The 22,576-nt window shown below is 44.1% G+C and overlaps 1 protein-coding gene and 1 long non-coding RNA gene across 2 annotated transcripts in view; both read left to right on the forward strand.

The window, feature by feature from the left end:
* The window catches only part of DNAJB6 (DnaJ heat shock protein family (Hsp40) member B6), a 64,067-nt gene extending 41,705 nt beyond the window's left edge, over window positions 1–22,362 (forward strand). The window contains exons 9-10 of the mRNA XM_080974261.1: window positions 15,950–16,147; window positions 20,645–22,362. Coding sequence (XP_080830387.1) covers window positions 15,950–16,147; window positions 20,645–20,727 — 281 coding nt within the window. The 3' untranslated portion in view covers window positions 20,728–22,362. The remainder of the gene's footprint in view (window positions 1–15,949; window positions 16,148–20,644) is intronic.
* LOC308459226 lies at window positions 1,782–14,811 on the forward strand. The gene is made up of 2 exons (XR_013977924.1): window positions 1,782–5,443; window positions 5,672–14,811. It is a non-coding gene; the product is annotated as an uncharacterized lncRNA (long non-coding RNA).
* Window positions 22,363–22,576: the final 214 nt, after the last annotated feature.

Below are 22,576 nucleotides of genomic sequence, written 5' to 3' on the forward strand. Positions count from 1 at the left end.
TTTCTTACTTAAACGATTTTCTATCCTGCACCAGGGAACAAAATTCCCAAGGTAGCATTACAGACATTTAAATACGTTCCAACTGTTGAGACAATAGAAAAAAAAGTCGCAATAAAAATAGAACATCATAAGAATGTGCTGGATGAGGCCGATGGCCCATCTAGTCCAGCATCCTGTTCTCACAGTGGCCAGCCCGTTGCCTGTGGGAAACCAGCAAGCAGGATTCAAGCGCAAGAGCACTCTCCTGTGGTTTCCAGCGACTGGTAGTCAGAAGCATTGATGCATCCCAACTGTAGAGGCAGAGAATAGCCATAATGACTAGTAGCCATCAATAGCTCTCTCCATGAATTTTAACACTTTTCAAAAGATCTTTAGGTTGGTGCCATCACCGCTTCTTGTGGAAGCGAGTTCCTTAGTTTAACTGTGTGCTGCATGAAAAATCCTTTTTCCTAGAAGAAATGGTGGGATAAAGGCACAATATCCACAGCAGCTAACTAGCCATTTTTAAAAGGTTGGGAACATTTGAAGGGCTTTGCTGTTGAAAAAAGCCTAAGAATTGCACCAGGCGAGCTTTTCCTGAGTAGAACATTCCATAAACAGTACTGAAGCTGAGAAGGTGCTCTTTGCTGTTGCCCCCTACCTAATTTCAGTAGAGCACCAGGAGAAGGGTATCTGATGAAGCTCTTAATGCACTGGTAGATACATGTGGGAAAGAATATCCTTCAAGTTGTCAGGTACTGCAGGTTACTGCATGATTTCCATACATGGAAAGAGAAAGATGCACATCGAATAGACAACATGAAACATCTTGAAGCAAACCCCTAAAAAGCAAAGGGCTGCCTTCTGTGGAGACCAGGGAGTGTCATGCCTCTTGTGTGTGGTGCACAACCTGTGTGAGACTACTTGTGTGTAAGGTGTGAGACCTTCTGACAGACATGCAATCCATAGCTGCATATTTAGCTTGTTACACTTGGTGGTTGTGGGCATTCCTTGTTTTATCAGACCTTCCAGCCACTGAGAAGTTACGAAAGGATGATTGGTGTGAAATGGGTGTCTCTCCAGGATTTTACTTCTTCAGTGCTGAGGAGGCTTCATTCAGTCCCCACCTCCCATTTCATCCTTGGAATGAGAGGTCTGTGACTTGACTGCATTTCTTAAGCAACCAAGCTTTCTTCTAAAAGATTCTAAAACTTCCATTACACCAGACCTGTTGGCTGTGCTCTAATAGGAGCTGTGCCTTTGGCATCTATCCTGAGTACTTATGGGGCTTGTATGAGGTTTCACAGAATTATAAAGCCCGGATCAGCAAACTTTGCAGTCTGCTGAGTAAACATAAACTGGTTGGGACATCCCATCATGGCAATGAGCAATTCTTTGAGTGCCAAATACCCGTCAAAAGATACCACTGCAACGTAAATTATTGAGCTTAAGACAGGCATTCAAATAAAAGGCTGCAGTTATCAGAAAGCAAGACCTGCTTACTATCGATAGCAGCCGGTATTTATACTGTGCATTCCAGTGTTCAAAGCACTTCAAATGTATCTTCTGTACAATAACCTTGTTACCATGTTGTAGATGGGGAATCGGAGGGTCAGAGAATTGTGGCTTGCTTAAGGCTAACTTAAGGGAGACAGTGGGTGTCGTGAGATTGAATGGAAGGCTTTTCTGTCAATATATTTAGCTGTGACAGTGCACTACAATTTTGGGAAAGGACGCTGGATTAGTTTTACTAACAGCTTTATACTGTGCTGCTCAGCATCGGTTCTCAACCTGTGGGTCCCGAGATGATGTTGGACTACAACTCCCATCATCCCTGAGCTCTGGCCTTGCTAGCTAGGGGTGATGGGAGTTGTAGTTCAACAACATCTGGGGACCCACAGGTTGAGAAAGGCTGGCTTAGATGGCTGCCTGCTACTTTTGCAAGCCACTAGTCTTGGGCTACGTGTCCACTGGATACCCTATCTGTATCTTTGGCTGGTGGATCAACAACTGTGCCCTTCAGGACACAGATACCTTAACCATTGTGACGCATTTGCTGATAACCTCTCTGCTGAAATAAGGGAGGCCCCATCTGCACTGGCGTTCCGCTGGCTCCTGAAGACGCACCTGATTACACGCATTCCCTTGATCTCTTGACCTGTTTTAATTGCTGTGTTGTTTTAATGGGGTTGTTTTATTGCGTGCTTTAATTATGGAGGCTTATAGTTTAATGTTGGTGAAATTGGCTTTTAATCCTGTAAACCACTTAGAAGCCTTTTTCGACCTAAAGGGGTATATGCATTAATAATGAACAATAATACTCTTGGGGAAGGATTGCTTGGCAGTGATGCTGGGCAGCCGCTGTTTGACTGTGGCCTCCTTTTCATTAGACACTCTCTGCCTTGTCCTGGGACTGATGATTTCTTCCTGTCCTTCATGAGGAGAGTTGATGGAGTGCAGACCTGGGAGAAGCTTTCTGTAAGGATTTATGGGGAACAGTTGTCAGGGGTGCATATGTGTGTTGTATATTCTACCACCTGAGTAGGGAGAAAACTGCACAACCATCCTGGAGTTAGTGGGCTACTTGCACAGCTGAAAGGAAGGGTCTTGGTTCTAGTATAATGGGATAGGATGCTGATTAACCATACCATACATATATCCATGCCTGTCACTGTGCAGTGTTAGAAACTCGGATACATAAGGTGCCAAATGACACCTTAAAACCTAGGTTATGGTTGCCACAACGTACTGTCTAGGCACCATTTTTCCCTCCAGTGGAGGAATGAATAATAATAATAATAAAAATTGTTCCATTTCTATACTGTTATATATTTTAAATAAATAATTTCAAAGCTCTTTACAACACATGAAAATGTGAAATAGAACAACGCAGAATAAAATAAATTCAAGCTTCAAGGACAGGGGTCAGCAAACTTTTTTAGCAGGGAGCCGGTCCACTGTCCCTCAGACCTTGTGGAGGGCCGGACTATGTTTTGGAAAAATATATATGAATGAATTCTTATGCCCCACAAATAACCCAGAGATGCATTTTAAATAAAAGGACACATTCTACTCATGTAAAAACACGCTGATTCCCGGACCGTCTATGGGCTGGATTTAGAAGGCGATTGGGCCGGATCCGGCCCCCGGGCCTTAGTTTGCCTACCCATGTTCAAGGAAAATATTTCAGATCCTTCCCTAAGTGACTTTTTGCTTTCCCCTATATTTATTTACCAACTTAATTTATATAGCTGCCCCATATCAGAAGTACTCTAGGGAGCCAGTGTGGTGCAGTGGTTAGAGTGCCGGACTAGGACCTGGGAGATCAGGGTTCAAATCCCCACTCGGGAACGAAGCTCGCTGGGTGACCTTGGGCCAGTCCCAGCCTCTTGACCTACCTCAGAGGGTCGTCATAGGGATTAACTGTGGAGGAGCGTGAACCATGTACTCCTCAGAGGAATAGGTGGGATATGAATGCAGTGATGCAGCTCTTCTGCTTACCTGCTTAAGACAGCTGGAGAGACCAGATGGTTGAAGGTGTCCATTGCTAATCTGGCACCTGGGAAATTTTGGACGCTGGCACTGTGTGCGTGGACCTTGATTTGACTAGTAGGCCTTTCATAGCTGTGTTCTATATTCAGGGTGTGGTGCAGGTGCAGAGGTGAGGTGAGGTGGGGACTAGAGCGCTTGCTTCAGTGTAAGGGTACAGTGTCTGCTTCATATCCATCTCAGTCCGTCCCTGACGTTAGGGCAGGGGCCCAAGAATGCATTATCTTCTTGAATTACCAGAAGCATGCTTGTTTTGTTTGTGCTGCTGCAATCGGTTCAGGGTACGAAAAGAACTGAGCTCAGAGGAACATACTGAAATGAAACTTGTCATGCTCTGGCGGCGACCTTTGGCACGTCACATATCAGGCTGCCATGCCTTCATTGGTTCGGCAGAGCTTTTGTTTGGCAAACGGCTAGGCATTCTTCGACCATAAGAGTGAGCTTGGTTTCAAAATAGTTTGTCTGTGGCTTAGGCCTGCCAGATCAAATCTTCCAAAAATAGGAGGCTGTAACAGGGTGCTGTGAAAACTACCGAAAGGGCCTTGCTTTCTGAAGGTGAGACATTGGGTGTTCTGCATTACGGTCTTGTGTAATGTTTTACACCACACCTGCAGTTGAAAATTCATTCTTGGAAGAGCTCTTAGTAAATTCATACAACTTAAAAGCAGAGAAACATCCCGGAAGAATGGGAATTTCCCTGTTTGTCTTCTCTGAATTGCTCAAGGCTGTCGGAACACAGTGCACTGTCACAAATGTAGACTGAAAGTCATAGAGTGAGATCACCTGAGATTGCAGAAACCAGGAAGGAATTGCCCATGAAACATCAGCCATGTCTCCATAGCGCAAAACTTTATTTCCTCTAATTTACTACCCTCCACCATTTCCATTTTCTGTTTCCCACTCTCATTTCTCTCAAGTTGTTCTTCTCATTCTGATCTGTCTTCATACGATCACAAGCTTATATTGTCCAGTCAGAGACCACCTAGTTTATTTTTGCAGATCTTTTTGCAGATCTATAGATAACAGAGGAAGGTGGCATCATCTCCAAAGCTGTTGTGATTATCTAGAATGTGACAGTGTCCTTAAATGGTTCAGCTGGCGCTGCAAGAACACTGAGAGCCAGGGTGGTAGAGGATAGAGTGTAGGCTGGAATTGGTTTCAAATCTGCTGTAGTTGCCTAGGTCTCAGCTTTACCTACTAGTGTCTTTGTGATGATAAAACTGGAGGAAGGGGTATATGTACTGCTCTGAGTCCCATTGAACTTTGTGGGGTTTACTTCTGAGTAAACATAGGCAGGGATGAGCTAAAAAAACAAATAAATCTCTTCCAGACTTGCAAAATGCCACATGCTAGTGATTTCACAGCTGCTTTGACATTCCTTAAATGGTTCCTAGATGATTTCAGTCTCATGTCTACCAAGCATTGTTTGGCCAGGAATTTTTAAAAAAGTGACTTTTCACATAATATCAGACACTGGGATATTTCAAGTTTTTGTTTTTTTTAAGTAGAACATATGTCAGCATAAGTTCTTGTTTAAAAAAATACATGATGGGATATAGCAAAGCATTCATGTTTTTGAAAAAGCAAGTTGATTTTTATTATAACTTTGCCTTATTTGGAAGTGCTGCAAGTGTTGTGGGTTTTTCTGGAATTTCAAACACTTGCTGGAAAGAAATTTTAATATTCAGAAGCATTTGTACGAGCTATGGAACTGGCAGTATTTTGAACTCTGAAGGTTCCCTGTGTTGGAAAAGGCTTCAGGATTTTTAGCGTGCTGTGTACTGCCAAATCAATAGAAGGTTGCAGCCCCCCCAAAGCAGCTCCCCATTGGGCATTTAGTCTACTAAAATGAATGCTGAATGCTAAATTGAGAGGGAGGGTGGTCTTTGTAGGACATGTGTTAGCACAAAATGTAGTAATAAAGTACAGTGGTACCTCGGGTTAAATACTTAATTTGTTCCGGAGGTCCGTTCTTAACCTGAAACTGTTCTTAACCTGAAGCACCACTTTAGCCTACGGGGCCTCCTGCTGCCGCCGTGCCGCCGGAGCACGATTTCTGTTCTCATCCTGAAGCAAAGTTCTTAACCTGAAGCACTATTTCTGGGTTAGCAGAGTCTGTAACCTGAAGCGTATGTAACCCGAGGTACCACTGTAATGGTTTTCCAGTTACCGAAGCCCATGGATAGGCAAATTAAGGCCTGGGGGCTGGATCCGGATCCGGCCCAATCGCCTTCTAAATCCGGCCTGCGGATGGTCTGGTAATCAGCGTGTTTTTACATGAGTAGAATATGTCCTTTTATTTAAAATGCATCTCTGGGTTGTTTGCGGGGCATAGGAATTCATTCATTTATTTTTTTCAAAATATAGTCCAGTCCCCGGCAAGGTCTGAGGGACAGTGGACCGGCCCCCTGCTGAAAAAGTTTGCTGACCCCTGCAGCCTCTTGGCTTCATTAATTCAGTGTGTTCCTAAGCAAATCTCTAACTAGAGCTTCTTGATATATAAACATTTGATTGCACATAGTGATATGCACACTGCTGTAGTTAACACAGCGATGGCAGCGTCTAGCACAAAATGGCATCACTTGGGAATCTGAGCTATCCTTTTAAAAGAGTCGACTCTAACGTGCATAATTTAAGAGGAAACCTTAAAAGCAACAAGGCAGCTCTCCTGAACTCTCCAGAGCTTTTGGTGAGGTTTTCAGTATGCAGCAGATGGTATCTAACTTTGCTCTGATGTGCTTGGAAGGATACTGCCTCCTGCTTGTTGAGGCTGAGGATGGCAAGTATTTGCTGTCCATTCATGATCTTTGCAAAATATTTGGCCAAAAGCTTCCAAATTTTGCTCAAGAATCTCAAATGCCGTTGCAGCAAATGCATTGTAATTGGTGCAGATTTTCATTTTCTTCCATGCAGAGCTGTTTTCTGGCAGCCACCATTGCGAGACCATTCACCGGTGTCCAGTTTACTGTAGTCCTTTGTTTTTCACTGTACTGTTTTTGAATGACGCCAGCCTTGCCATATGCACTAATTAATTTGGCAAAATAAATATTAATCCTTGATTTGTCTATGAAGCTTTGATCTGGAGGCACAATGATGTAACCATGTCGCTGAAGCAAAGCGGCATTCAGTCTGCTTTGCAAATAGAGGCCTGTTGCAAAGAGAAATATAAATTGTACACTGGGGAACTTGACAGGGAAAAATGTGAAGAGTGGGGTGGTAGTAGGAGATAGCTTGACACCAGCATTTGGAAGTAAGTTCTCAAAGAATCATGGTAGCTTTTTTTGGTCTAAATCGGTATTTCAGCAATGTTGTATTAGTGTGAGTGGGAGCAGGGCAGTATTCTGGGAATGCATAGTTTTGGGAGGTGAAAGGAAAGCTACAGTGGTGCCTCGCAAGACGAAATTAATCCATTCTGCGAGTCTCTTCGTCTTGCGGTTTTTTCGTCTTGCGAAGCACGGCTATTAGCGGCTTAGCGGCTATTAACGGCTTAGCGGCTATTAACGGCTTAGCGGCTTTAAGAAAAAGGAAACAAACTCGCAAGAACTCGCAAGACGTTTCGTCTTGTGAAGCAAGCCCATAGGGAAATTCGTCTTGCGGAACGACTCAAAAAACGGAAAACTCTTTCGTCTAGCGAGTTTTTCGTCTTGCGAGGCATTCGTCTTGCGGGGCACCACTGTATTTTAAATTGTTTTTACAGTGACATCTTCTTGCTCCCCCCCCCCCAAGCATGGGCTGAACAATAATTAGAAATAACTGTTGCACTCCTGCAGAATTTGTGCTTTTTAGATGCTTAAAAGCATGTATACCGCTTTCCATTAGGTTGCACAAAGGTTCATTTGTAATGGTGATCCCAACATGAGACAAAGCAAGCTCTCCATTCTCTTCACCCCCCCCCCAAAAAAAAAAGTACAATGAGATGAGATGCAGCCTGAGGCCAGGGTGTGAGAGAAGAAGCTGTACCATCTTGTCAGAGCTTTGTCCCACAGTTGGTGTTTCCCTGCTTCAGTCATACCTTGTTCTGGAATACATTTATTGCCGCTTCACCCTCAAGAATGGCAAGCTGAGTCTTGCTTCACCAGTAAACTCCCTCTCTCTTAACTCTGCAATGTCCTATGAGAAGGAGTCATTTCTCCTATTAAGTGTGCAAAGTTCTTTACAATCTTAGAACAGATGTTTACAACAGTTCTGAAAAAGCGCCCATTTTACAGATCTAGAATTGAGGCTAAGGTGTGGGAGGGAAGGGGAAGGAGATTTGCCCAATCACTCACTGCTAGTTTATGGCTGAACTCATCCCAAGCCAGCACTGTCTGTTGAGTGCCTTTCTCTGTTGCTTGTCTCCTACATTTGGCATTTTTTAAGGGACTCTGGATGTACTGTCTCTGAAAATGAAGGTTTATTTTGGCCATCTTTGCTCATATCCATCAATAGACCACCCTCTTCAGTTTCACAGGTCTTTTTGCAATGCATCTAATCATCACTGTGTCATCGCTTCTTTAATGCTGTTGCAAATGACCCTCTTCTCTTACGCTCATCGCTATGTTTTGGTTGCCCTCCAAGCCTTTGTTTCACGAATATCGGTTGCTAATTGCCTCTTTGCCCTTCCACAAACTGCAGAACAGATGCATGCAGTTTTGCTTCTGACAGTGAAGAGTTGTCAGTAAATTTGAAGTACGCATCTTCAGCAAATGTACTGACTTGTCAACATGCCTTTTACCCTTTTATAAGGCATACACTGAAAACCTATTCCTTATTAAAAGTGTTGACAGATTACTTCACTGTTGATCTTTCTCAGTTGATCTTTCTCAGTGTGTAGTACTGCCCTCTGCTGGCTAGAATGTATAGACTTCATTATATCATTTCCCCCCTTCTAGTTAAGAGTGTTGTGTTCAGACACAGGATAATATGGTGGATTGGGGATTTTCTTGTCCTACCAGCTAGGCTAAGCTAATTCATATTATTGCGACTCTGAAAGATGTTAAGAGAGATTCCTGTTTATTCAGGTTTTATCATGTAACCCGAACAGACCTTTGGGAATATGCCTTGCAATGCTGAAGATTCATTTAACACCAATTCCAACAAGTTATCTAACACCACGTATTGCCTTGTAAATGCTTCTGCAACATTCCACCTTGGATAGCTTCAGTCATTCTAGACCAGTGGTTCTCAAAGGGTGTGTGACCTGCCACACTGGTGCAGGAGAAGAGGGTGGCAGGTGTGGGCAGGAAGATTCAAGGACAACCAAGGAAACATGTAAACATTTCAGTGTAGCAAATTATAATTGTTTTATTTTTTGGCAGAATATGGATAGGTATTTTTCAAAATGAGAGCAAGAACATCAAGTGATACTGAGGACAATCCTAGTTGCGTTTCCAAATGTATTCCATATATATATATATATATATATATATATATAAAATTCTGAAAGTGTGGCCAAGAGACAAAAAGTTTGAGAGCCAATAATTTAGGGGTATTACAGGAGATGTTGGGACGCGGGTGGCGCTGTGGGTTAAACAACAGAGCCTAGGACTTGCTGATCAGAAGGTCGGCGGTTTGAATCCCCGCGACGGGGTGAGCTCCTGTTGCTCGGTCCCTGCTCCTGCCAACCTAGCAGTTCAAAAGCATGTCAAAAGTGCAAGTAGCTAAATAGGTACTGCTCTGGCGGGAAGGTAAACGGCGTTTCCGTGCACTGCTCTGGTTCGCCAGAAGCGGCTTAGTCATGCTGGCCACATGACATGTATTCCAGCTCCCTCGGCCAATAAAGCGAGATGAGTGCTGCAACCCCAGAGTCGGCCACGGCTGGACCTAATGGTCAGGGGTCCCTTCACCTTCAGGAGACGTTGGGCTCATGCTTTGCCTCACCCCCGGTTCTGCTTAATTGGCTGCTGCTCATGGAGCCGGGGCAAAGAAACTCAAGAGCATCAACATCACATGTTGTCTTCTGCTAGACATTAGCAGAGTAGAAACATGGTTCCTAAACAGCAAGTCAAGGGATCAAGGGGATGAAGCAACCATGATCTAGTTTCCAGCCCATACTTTTATATTTATATATTGTACACTTCCATTTCTTCTTCATGCCACAGTTTAAGATGCTGCCACAACTTCTCAAAGTCTTCCTGTAGCTCTTAGGTTTCCTTAAGATGTCCATTAAATAGTGAACACTTGCTGACCCTCAGAATAGAATTGTAGAGTTGGAAGTGACCCTGAGGATCATCTAGTCCAACCCCCTGCAATGCAGGAATCTTTTTGCCCAATGTGGGTCTTGAACCCACGACCCTGAGATTAAGACCTACTGAGCTATCTGCTAAAGAATAAAGCTCTGCCCTTTTTGTTTGATTCTGGGCCAGCCCTTTGGGGTAAAGTGAGGTTCTTGGTTACACATAAATGCAAACTCCTATCCAAAAGGGACTTGCGTGACTGAATGAAGAAGTCAGACCCAAACAATTGAGCCACACAAGTCTCTTTTTGGAAAAGATCTCCAGCGTTGCAGTTAACAATTAACACATCAGCATGATTGGAATTACCTTTTAAGTCATTTTACAATTAAATTTGGCTATAACAATCAGATGAAAGAAGCAGCTAGTTTTAACATTCAAATTATCAGTTGCTTGTGTGATAGCTTTGAATCCTAGCCGTTCTGCCTAAGAACTCTTTTCATAAGAGAATTTTAATTGGGTTAGAGAGGAATAAAGCCAATACTGTTAATTGCATGGGGAGAAGAAAACCCTATTTCAGTAAGCTGGGGAAAAACAAATATGAAACTCTCCCCCCCCCCCCAGCATAATTACTGTAAGGAATAACTATTCATCACTGCGATGTTTTGGCGTTAGCATGCTTTAATTATAAGGAACATAGCAGTGCTGATTCTAACTTCTAAATGCTAGTTTTCAGTAAATGTCGCAGAAGATGTTCTGGGGACTGGGAGGTGCAGGAAGAAAGTCTCTGTTGTCACCTCCCCCCTAAAAAATGATCTACCTTGCATTTCTCCAAGTTACTGGACAAGTTGTGGTGGCCCATGGGTAGGGAATTAAATGGGACCTGGCTGAATGTATGTAGGAATGTACAGGTAGTTCTCAGGCTCAGTGCTAGATCAGAGCCCTGCATACTTCCAGGTTAAAAGCCTTGGCACAGGTGGTGATGGTAGAGCTATTTGCTTGACACTCCCAAGAGCTGATGTGAGTCAGAGTAGACAGCAGCCTGACCTATCACAAGCCAACTTCCTACGTTTCTGTCCCTGAACTGCAATCTTTATGGAGTGGAAGAGAAACCGGATCAGTCAAAGCACATGTACATTCCTACTCATCATCATCCAGACCTCATGACTTCCTGTGCATGGTGGTTGGTGTTTGAAACTTTGCCATCTGAGCCGCCTTTAATGGTACCGGTGGAAAACCAGTCTTCAAACGTGGAATGAAAAGAGTGTTATAATTTAGGAACTGGTTAGGCTTGAGGCGAGAGAGAGAGAGAGAGAGAGAGAGAGACTTATCATTAAACAGCCCTAGCTGGCTGCATAGATATGATGATGACTTATTAAATTTGTATACCACCCTTCATCCAAAGATCTCAGTGCTGTTCGCAACAGAAAAATACAAAATACATAAGAAAACAAACAAAACCAAAACCAATATCCACCCCACTTCCCATGAACACATTTAAAATGCCATAGATTGTTAATCAGCAAAATGCCTTGTTGAAGGAAAGCAGTCCTGAGCCGTTTAGCTTTATAGGTAAAAACCAACCCTTTGAATTGGGCCCAGAATTGGCAGCCAGGATCGGTGTAAGATGCTCAAACTGTCTTGTCCAGGGGTCAGCAACCTTTTTCAGCCGTGGGCCGGTCCACCGTCCCTTAGACCATGTGGGGGGCCGGACTATATTTTGAAGAAAAAAATGAACGCATTCCTATGCCCCACAAATAACCCAGAGATGCATTTTAAATAAAAGGACACATTCTACTCATGTAAAAACAGGCTGATTCTCGGACAGTCCATGGGCCGGATTGAGAAGGTTGCCTACCCCTGGTCTTGTCGCACTGAGCAACCTGGCTGCTGAATTCTGCACCAGCGTAAGTTTCTGAACCATCTTAAGAGGCAGACGCATTGCAGTAATCTAACCTAGAGGTTACCAGAGCCTAGATAGCAGTAGTTAGGCTGTCCCTGTCCGGATAGGGGCACACCGGGGCCACTAGCCAAAGCTGATGGAAAGCACTCTGCGCCACTGAGGCCACCTGAGCCTCAAATGACAGCAAAGGATCCAAAAGGACTCCAAAGTTGTCTAGCCACTCCTTCAGTGGGAGTGTCACCCCATCAAGAGCAGGCAACCTCTCATCCATCCAGTCTAGGGAACCACCCACAAACAGGGCCTCAGTCTTATTGGGACTGAGCTTCTGTGTAGAAGAAATTCCTTTTGCTATTCAGGGCTAGCCCTACCAGTAGGCAGAATGGGGCGCCTGCCTCAGGCAGCAGACTTTGGGTGTCACGAAAGAGCAGCAAGTTATGAAGTTGTGTTTTTTTTTAACTGTATCACTATTTATTGCCTTTCTTTTTCTCCTAGGAAATGGGAGAAGCGTTTTGGGGATTTTCTGATTCAGGTGCCAAAATCGGATACCATGCACTTTGATTTGGAAGGAAGGGGTGCTATTTCCCTTCTGCCACAAGTAGCAAAATATCTTGGGCCAGCGTTGCTACTGAAGCATGTGGAAGCAACATTCATTTCCCTGAGCAGCCTTTGTACATGTGCTTCTTCTTCCCCAAACAATCATACCTACCCCCTCCCAAAAATATCCCCATTAAACTTAGTACAAATTGCACAATCATATAAGTGCACAAGCCACAACACAGTGACATTCTGTTCTGATGTAGCAATAGGCTGGCCAGCCACATACTGGCTTCCAGGGCTATATAGAAACAAATCTGAGCAACCCACAGGCTACTTTAGGATAAGGTAGTGCTGACTGTGGATTTGCTGTCCTTAAACGAACCGAGCAATTACTGTATCACCTAAATCACAGCAGAGGGCCAGCAGGTCAGATGTATCTTATATTCTGAAAAATCAACTGAGAAGTTCTCCCGTGCAAGGATGAGACTTGGTCCTATTTAGTGGGGACTGGTGAAGGAGACATTATGTTCTCTTACAGCTGAGAAAGGGCACCTCCTTAAAAAGAAAAGTCATGGGCAGTAGAAGAGGAAGTAAACATCCTTCTTAAAATCAGTTTAATAGTGTGTCCATCCTTCACTGTTTAATAGTGTCCTGATATGCTCCTCAAAGCCTTTGTCATTATAAGAAGTCCCCTTTGTTTTGTAGATTACTTCCCTTACTCAGAATTAAGACTGAGGACAAGAGAATATGAGCTTGGGCAGGGTTATGTTATGTCTGAACTTGGAATTAAACTCTAGCTTCAAGCTTGCACTGGGTTCTGCCAGTTTTCCCAGTTAGTCCTGTTAGTGGCATTTGAGAACTATTGTCATACTACTTTTCAGTGCTATGATCCAAAAGCATCCTAGATTTGCACATACAATAGTTCTTAAGGACTTCCTTTCCCTTTGACCTGTCTCTTACTTCTTCACGCCAGTTCCTAGTGCTCTTTGTCACAGGACTCGCTTGTAACCAACTACATACAGCCATCTTGCCATCCTTACCAAATGATGCATGAGCCAGTAGGGAAAGCATGCACAAAATGTGGCACCACCTTGGATGACACCATGCTTTTATGAGCACTCATTAAATCTGGTTAACGAGATGAACTAAGCAATGTGTTAGAAATTCCAGCACCTCTTTCATATTGTTTAATGTCTCTGTGGCGGTAAAAGTTTTCCTCCTGGCGCGCTCTGCCTGCCTTTTTCATTTCTACTTTTATGTCTTGCCTCAAGAACTAATCCGTTCCTTAAAACTGGGGCAGCCCTTTGGGGCGTCTCCTGTGGTTGGTTTATAGCTTGCCGCATGAGGATTTTATTCCTAGTATCTGAGGTTGCTTTGTTTTTAACCTACGACACTTTGTAGTGGCAACAGCGGGGCTGCCAGTATCTCTTAAAACCTTGGGAAAATCCTTGGTAAGTTATGCAGGTTTGAAACAGCCAGATTTAAAAGCACAGAACTCTAAAACAGTCGATTTACAAACCCAAAGGCCTAAAAATGAAGGCTTTTTCTAACGGTGGAACTGAGCTGGGAAGTTGGATAAGCTCAAGTCACAGAACAAAGGAGCCACTCGCTATGCTTATCTGTGTCTCTGTGAAAAAGGGGAAGGCCTGCAAAAGCAAGTAGGGGACTGTGTGATGTAAGCAGATATCTTCAATAGCCACATTGAGTGATGCCCTATATAGTGGTACCTCGGGTTACATACGCTTCAGGTTACATACGCTTCAGGTTACAGACTCCGCTAACCCAGAAATAGTACCTCGGGTTAAAAACTTTGCTTCAGGTTAAGAACAGTTTCAGGTTAAGAACGGACCTCTGGAACGAATTAAGTACTTAACCCGAGGTACCACTGTATTCATTGAACATAGCTGCTTTTTTATACTCTTGCTCAAATGTGTATGAATGGATGGATGATGACAGCTCCAGATGGTCATCACTTCCTTACGGATAACTCAAGCTTTGTTATGAAGGCACCTCTGGTGGGTTCAGTTGCTTTCTGGAGAGTTTATGCCAGCAAGGCTGAAGTTCAGAGATAATAGAATCTGCAGTCTAAAATATCTGGAAGACGCTAGGTTAGGAAAGACTGGTTTATGCTGGTTGGAACATAAGGCTAGGCTACACCGAGCTTTAGTACTTCCTTGTAGTAGGAACCTTGAATTCTTGCAATACCTCTAGTAAAATGTCAATTCTGCCATGCCGGTGTGAACAGTTACCCTTTTACTTGGCAAGTTGCTTGGACTCTTTGGTTCTTGAATAAGGTGAATGAACCCCAGAGTGCAGGTCTCAGGATTGCATGATGCTGGTAGTCTCTTCTAGAGGGTTGCAGACTCCCATCAACCAGACACCTTGTACTTCAAATCCATGGGCAGCCATTTAGGGAGACATGGCAGTCAAGGGCATCTGAGTGAGCTGATCCAAAGAAGTGGGTGCAGAGACCTGGTGGGTCCTGTAACCTCTTAGCAACTCACCATCTATGAGAAGCACAAGCTATTGATGTGATGTGAATTATGGAAGCTGCTGTGTATCATATCAGTTCATCACTGGTCCAGGAGAATAGGAAATAGGACCTTTGGAGAGTCCTGAGAAGCATGTCTTCTATTTTCTTTACTTTAGACTTTATGGCTGAAAAGATTAGATATGTGTGTGGGACTTCTTTTTTAAAAAAGAAAGATGTGGAAAACACAAGTTCTGCCTTAAGGTTTTTGTCTCGTTACATCCCAGGCAGTGGTCAGGATCACTATGCACAAATCTCTTTCTCCCTATGCATGATCTTATTCATCTTTGCATTCTTGCAATCCTCAGCTTTCCTTTTGCCTCCCAAGTAAGCTCTTTACTTATTGCCAAAGTCCCCCTTCAACAGGCCTTGAGAAGCTAGTGTGACCATCAGTTCATGATCTGTTGGTGCCATTTCTGAACACTCAAAAAATGGTCACAAGGATCCAGGCCTGCTTATGTTTTTAATGCACCTGAGTTTACATCTTACTGTGTTGCAGATTTTAGCAGGACTTTTTCTTCAGGTTACTCTTGGTGGTCCCTTCCAACTCTACGGTTCTGGGATTCTAGCGGCATTAGATGTGTTCAGAGCATGGGATCTTCTGGGAAGCAGAGTCTGCTGAGTACACCTGTTTTGTCTTATTGCCTCTACGTCCTGCACATGCTCAAGGAGAATTTAGAGAACAGAGCACTCGTGTGTCATTTCCTTCAAAATGGAATGTAGTATGTACTTGCAACAATCTTTGTTAGGAGTTTCGACTTGCAAGTACGATATTCTTCTACTTGCCTCACTATTCTAAAACGTAGCTGTGCAGTTACCCTGGCACAGTTTGTGGTCTGTGCCAATATGATGGGAGATATGTGCCAATATGATGTGAGAGCCAGTGTGGTGTAGTGGTTAAGGGCGGTAGTCTCGTAATCTGGGGAACCGGGTTCGCTTCCCCGCTCCTCCACATGCAGCTGCTGGGTGACCTTGGGCCAGTCACACTTCTTGAAGTCTCTCAGCCCCACTCACCTCACAGTGTGTTTGTTGTCGGGGAGGAAGGGAAAGGAGAATGTTAGCCGCTTTGAGACTCTTTCGGGTAGTGATAAAGCGGGATATCAAATCCAAACTCTAGAAATACTCATAGGCTGCAGATGGAGAAACTGAAGTGAAAAAATAATAATGATTAAGTGACTTGCTTGGGACAACAGCTAAAGTTACAGGACTGGCTTTCTCTTGTTTCCATGGGAGACAGAGCCATCCTGGGTGACCCCGCTCATTTCTTTCTTGAATGGTCTGCTTTTTCCCCCCTCTCAGGTGTAGCTGACGACGAAGCTTTTGCAGAGGAATGCAGACGCAGAGGACAAAACGCCTTGCCTTTCCAGCCGGCTAATGCCCGTTCTCCAAAATCGGCCCTGAAGCCTGCTGCCTACCCCAAGCATACCTTTCACTGTAATAGCGATGAGGATGATGACTTGGTTATGACCAACTGGGAGACGCCCATTTATTCATCAGGTGTGCACAAAAAGGTGACGCAGGAACCGGTAAAAAGGCAGGAGCCAGTGCTAAAGCAGGAGCCCGTAAAAAAAGTCACGCCACTTAGCCAGAAGCCTAAGTCAAAGAACCCAATAAGATCGCGTTGCTGCATACTGATTTAAGGCTAACATTTCACACGCTCTATTCCTCTGCATTCAGACTAGCTTCAGGACTACGTTGCCCTGCCCGTTTTCAGAAGATACCCAAATAAAATTCATTGCCTGTGCCAAATCGTGCATACAGCTCACAGCAAACAGCAGAACTGTGTTTAGTAGCTGACACGTTGCTTGCTTTCCTTGTTCCGAATGCAGGTTTCTAGTAGCCCGGATAGATTTTGTTCTTTGCACTGTCAGGTAATTAGATTTTCAAACTTTTGAGGCCTGGTGGAATCTCCTTGGCAAAATGGCTTGCCCTCCTCCTCCTCCTTGTTTCCTTTAGCCAAGTATATGTTTAGCAAGGGCTGACATAAGCAGCAGCCCGTTCATCGTTTTGCTCATTTCAATCGGTGCCAGATCCAAAACATCTAATTTGCAGATTAATACTGCAAGATTCACATTTCCCTTGGTATCCAGTATTAACAAGCTCCTTAATGTGAATAATCCATTGTTCATACCCTATTTGTTTTTTACCGCCTGCCGTCATGGGAGACGCAAGTGCACTAAGTTGCTGATCCAGTCTGTTTCATGTGCTTACTAAAACGAGAAACTGCGGTATTGTAGCTTAGTAACTGCACAGCTGAATTTTTAGGTGCCCCCCCCCCCCGCTATGGCTTAATTTCAGAACCAGTTTTGGGAAACTATTTTCAGGAAACCTCAGTTCACCATTGCCAGGCGGTCACTCCCCACTTTCCACACTTCTTTGAGTGCCAACACAAGCAAAATGAACACAAACTGAGGAGAAATGACGATGTGAGGAAGATTTCACATAGCATGGTTTTTAGGTACACACCTAAAGTGGGGGGGGGGGTTGTATCCAAAGGTTTTCTCAGGTGGAAGGAGGGAGGGACTGTTTGGATCCAACCCACAACAAACCCCTGTCTCACAAAGGGAGGTGTGTGGAGGAGCCAGGATTGGCAGGCTCAAGTTGCCTTGTGTAATATGAGAAACTACCCTGAGTGTAGAAGTTCCAGGGTGGGTTGTGTTCACCTAGTCCCCGGCAGAATAGAAAGGGAAATGTCTTTGGGTCTTTCCTTGCTATGGCAGGCAGCACAGCCAGGTGGGGTGAGTTATCCTCTCCCGTGTTGCTCCTTGCCTGCAGGCAATTCTAGCCTCAAGCATCTTATTCATCATCCCTGCTTGTGGCATTCTGCAGTCTGGGAAAGGCGGATATGAACTTGCAGAAACCTGCTCTATGGCAAGGTTTGGCTGGGATGACTCTTTGAGGGCTTCCTTTCCGCTCCCATGACCCATGGAGACCAGAATCGAGAGCGGGGACCACCTTGGGAAGCTTTCATGGTGCAAACTTAGGAAGCGTGAAACATCCGAGAGGGAAACTCTTGATGGCTTAAAATTAAGCACTAAAGTCACTTGTCAATAGGTTGCAAAGGGCTGTCATTTTGGGGCCCTCAAACCTTTTGCCCGTTTCCCTCCCGTTGCTTCTGAGGCCGTTGATACGCCAGCCTTAATGGCCACGGATGGTCTCCTACTAAGTTCAGAGTAGATCCACTTACGTTAGTCATTTCTGTTTGTTTCAATGGATCTACTCCCTGTCTGACTAGTGCTGATACCGCTCCATGTTTTCTCCTGATACTGCACGTATCAAGGATGTGTTGTGGTCTGGGCTGGCATGTGAGCAGGTGCTGAACAGCTGAGGAAACTCCTGGTAACAGGAAGCTGACCTTCCCCACAACTTGAGTAACTATGCTTCGACGGCTAGTCAATTGCAGGACGCAGGTTTTTTTTGAAGTGGCTCTTTGGAATAACACGAAAGAGGGGTCTGCAGCTGCAGCAGCTATGCCGTTGTCTTGCTGTTGTTTGTAATCTGACAACGTAATATCAGAGCCATCTGTGCTTTTTGCTTTGCAAGTAAAACGGGGGCTGTCAAATCCCCACCCATCTCCCGCAGACTAGGGCCCATCATTTTAAAATGCTAGACGTAGTGCAGTTTGAACACACCAGGGAGCGCATGTGATTGAGGTAAAGTTCCATGCTTTTTTTAAGGGACCAGAGGCTATCAGATGTCAGATTCAAAAATTACAATGCTTCCTCGTTTAAAATCTTTGCATCTTTTTACAAACTTTGTTCGATCAGGTAAGTATCACTATTCCCTGTACTGTGCATGGCAGAGACAAGAAAGTTGCCAAAAATAGACTTCAGCACTGGTCAACTTTTCCCAGCATCAGTTATGGGGTGGGAGGTAGGGTGCATTGGGTAGTGTGCATAGATGCCTTGCATCCAGCAGGCCCCAGATTGAGTACCTGGCATCTCCCATGAAAACTGATCTCAGGAGCAGGAAGGTGTATCTTGAAGCGTAGTGTGGATGTGTTTGAAGAGCAGCTGCCGGTTGAAGTATACAGTGCTGGACGACATAGACCAGTGGTCAGATGAAGATCCTTTCATATATTCTATGAATCATGTTGCTAGAACTCTAGTACTTCTCGCCCCATTGGGTCCTCACTTCTTTGCTGAGACAGACACCTGTGCAATTTTGTCTCTCCTGTGGATCTCCTGTGAGATCCAACGGTTGGTTGTAGCCTTGTTTGTGGAAGTACCAGCTTACGTTGTCAATATTTACCCCCTGTTGGCAACCTGGTGATCCACTTAGAAGGCTCCTGCTAATGGGCCCTCACTGTGATTTAGGAGTCTTGCGACTGCCTTTGTTGGGTTCATACTGTCTCTGAATGAGATCGTATGTTCTGCATCAGGGACAATTGTCCCTAGGATGAGTGATACCTAACTTGCAATAGTCCCCCCCCCCCCCCCCGGTTAGGTAACTGACTGAACTGGTAAATGGCGGTAGTTATGAAAAACTGATTTGAGCAGCTCCCCCATTTTTGGAGTAGCAAAAAACTGAATTTGAACCCAGTGAATAATTTCAACCTTGGATACGAGAGAAGAGAGTGCCCGTTGGTAGGTAGTGCTCAAAACTGTCGGTGGCTCCCTTTTGGGCTGGATATTGCCCACCAAAAAACCCCCTATCTGGTCTCCTGTTTACCCTACCAAATTTTAACCAATGCAATTAAACCTGCATTTTCCTTGTAAGGACAAGAGGGTGGTTTCTCAGTGTTTTATCTCTTGGGTTTTCTATGCAATTTCCCCATTAAAATAGTTTGTCAAAGAGTTTAGAAACAGAGCAACCACTGTCCACGGAGCAGCCTTCACATGTCATGGCAGGTGATTTCAGCTCTAAATAATTGGTTGCACTAGAGATTTCTGTAGAATTCAAATGGAAAACTACCTGTTTCTGCATAATTCAAATGGAAGCTCACTTATTCCAGGCAGGGTTGCTTCCCCACCTGCACCAAATGTTTGGCTTGCCTCCTGGTACAGGGCAATGCATTAAACTGCTGTAAGTATATCATGGCCCAAGTATTCTAGTGCAGGTTAGTCTCCTGTCGACTTAAGCACTATAACTGCTTAATCCCCATTGAAATGAGCTAGTGCTCTTTGCGTTGTATGCTGTCTCACTTCTGCAAACAGTACAGATAATTTAAAATACCCGTCCACCCCATCATTTAAACTTGTACACATTTGATAAGAAAATAAACAAGGCCATCCCGAATTCCTTTGAATGTTTTGTTAACTCTTTCCCAAGTTTCAAAGGAATGCCTTCAGAAACAAGGCACAGTGATGACCTTAAAACAGCCTTTAAAAACTGGTAGGGTTGTTAAAAGCCAAATTAACAAGGTAAGACTTCTTTCGACAAAAGTTTTCAAAACTTCAACTGATGACAGGCAGGGTTGCTCTGAAATAGGACCGAGTAGATCACAGGAGAAGGGAGGGAGCTAAATCACAACCTAGCCTGCAGTTTTTGAGAGGGAGGACCCAATGGAAGCAAAAAGGGCCATTTCAGTTAACAAGATAGTTAAACTATATTGCATTGATTTAGGGCTGGACAAGGCAGTCCTTTTTGTTGTTGTTTTTTTGACTCACAGGTGCATAGTAGACAATCTCGTCAAGACCTAGCCATAGCCTTTAGAGATATTTACAACAGGGAACTCTTCAGATGATGGATAGAGTGCCTCTGAAGTGAAGGCTAATGGGAACTTTCAATATGGCCAGGAGGCCTTTGCACTAAGCCTATGGCCGGTGGTCACCTTTTGGAAGTAACTTTACATGTGGAGAAGCTAACTTTGGTAGGCCAACTGTTACGGAAATGTGAGAGACCTGGGAGGAACCTTGCACTTGCTGAAGACATGTGCTTGTGCTCCTCAGGGGAGACCTGCCTTGCATTTTCAAAAGGCTTAAAATCAGAATGCTTCTGCTTTAATGAAGGGAAATCTATATGCACAATGTTTTACCAGCCGTGTCTCCTCAGGATACAAAGAAGTCAGCAAGAGGAAGAAGCAGAAGCTGAGGGAGGAGCAGAAGAAGAAGAAGTCAGCCAAGGCACCCTATTAAAATGGACTTCGATGCCCCCCAGCACAGACCCTTTCGCTGTCACACCACTTGACCCCACCCACACTCCTTTCCTGGTGCTTATATTTTCTTATGGCTAATCTCACTTAGCAAGGGGGGGGGGGAGAGACTATGGCTCCTCTTTATACACTAAACTTGCACTATTATGCTTGAGCACCACAGATTTGCTTGAGTTTCTGTATGACCCCCCTGTCAGAAACCCGCTCCACGGAAGTCACTTCCATTGAAATCAGTGGGTTTGGCTTCTGAGCAGTGTGTTTAGGATCAGGGTGTCCGATGCATCAGATAAGCAGATCCTGGCTTGAAATGTGTTTTATTTTCGAAAAAAGAAAAATAATAATAATGTGGTAGAACCTTTTCAACCTCTTTTCCTTCCTGGGGCTAAAGCTATCGTAGTCTAGTGTGCTTCTTCTAGAACTTAGAAAGGTTGTAAACGATGTGTCTATATTTCCAAAAAAACAAACGGTTTTCATCATGGGATATTCTGACCTTAATATGTTTCTCATTTCATATGACCTCAGTTTTCCTTAGCTGGACTCCCCCATAATGACTGAGGATCAGTTCTCGGGAGATTCAGCCCTGCATCTTATTTTCCACAGGGGAAGAAGCAGTTGATTTTCCTTGCTTGCATGTGCCATTATTGATGTGCTATGTATCATAAGCAGTGGGCCATGATTGTGAGAGAGCAGGTCCCCCCATAAGCTTCTTATTGAAATCAACCCTTGTGAGTTCATTATGATCCCCAGAACTCTCTCGAACCAAATAATAAAAGGCATAGTTTGAAATACTACCCTATGTCCATTGCCCGAAAATCAGTAGCCTTGATGATGTGTTCATGCCAAGTAGAGCGAGGGTCACATCACCCCGCCTCACCTGCCAGAAATCGCCCCTCTTCCTAGGGTGGCATGTGAGGCTATACAAGGGTAGGGTGGAGCCTTGACTAGCCGGAAAGAGCTTACGGCCTGTATTCCTTGGTCAGATCTAGAATACGTATTTGTACATTGGGTGTATACAGTGTGTGCTGGTTCCCATTTGGTCTAAATTGGAGTTGAAGGGGTGAATTAAGGAGTTGGATGTAGCAAGGCAACTTCATTCCCCTCCATATAAATGTTTCATTTGCATGGTACATGGCTTCTGTTAACCTCATAAATACTACTAAGTTGGAGCCTTCCATTCCTTTAACTTTTCCCAAGCATGGTTACTGTATAAGCAAGTTGCCTCCTTGCTGCTTAATCTGCGATTTGAAGTTCTCAGCTGCTTTGGTCTCCTGTGTGTTCTCCCCTCCCTTCTCTCCCTGATCAATTATGTGGCAATTCTCTTCCTTGGCACTGTTGGAAACCCCAAATTTCCTGGAGAAATCGTTGATTAGCCCCCCTAATAATGTATCTTAGGTCCAGGAAGATTAGGATGCAAGAGGATTTGGGGTACTTACTTGGATTAATCTTTAATGCTGGTATTATGAAAATGTAATCTTGTGCAACTCATTAGGTATTTAATACACAATATGTCTGAAGTTTGATGCAGAACCACCACCCCCACTTTTTGTTACATGAATACCACTGATTTGTGTCGTGCCGTGTTACTAATATTTAAAGAAATAAAGCAAGTTCCCCATTCCTTGACTTTTTATTTTTATTTGAACAGCGCAAAGAATGGACTTCTGACACACACACATATATATAAAAGTCAGGATGCTAAACTAACTCAATGGAAGTTTCTGCAAAGAGGGGATTTTTGCCTCGCTAACAAGATGAAGGGTGGATTTATAGCTCTCAGTAGAAATGTATATTAATTGGAATTGCTTCTGAGGAGGTAACGAGAGACAGCAGGA

Source organism: Podarcis pityusensis (genome assembly GCF_964106645.2).
Source record: "Podarcis pityusensis genome assembly, chromosome: 12".
NCBI lineage: Eukaryota > Metazoa > Chordata > Lepidosauria > Squamata > Lacertidae > Podarcis > Podarcis pityusensis.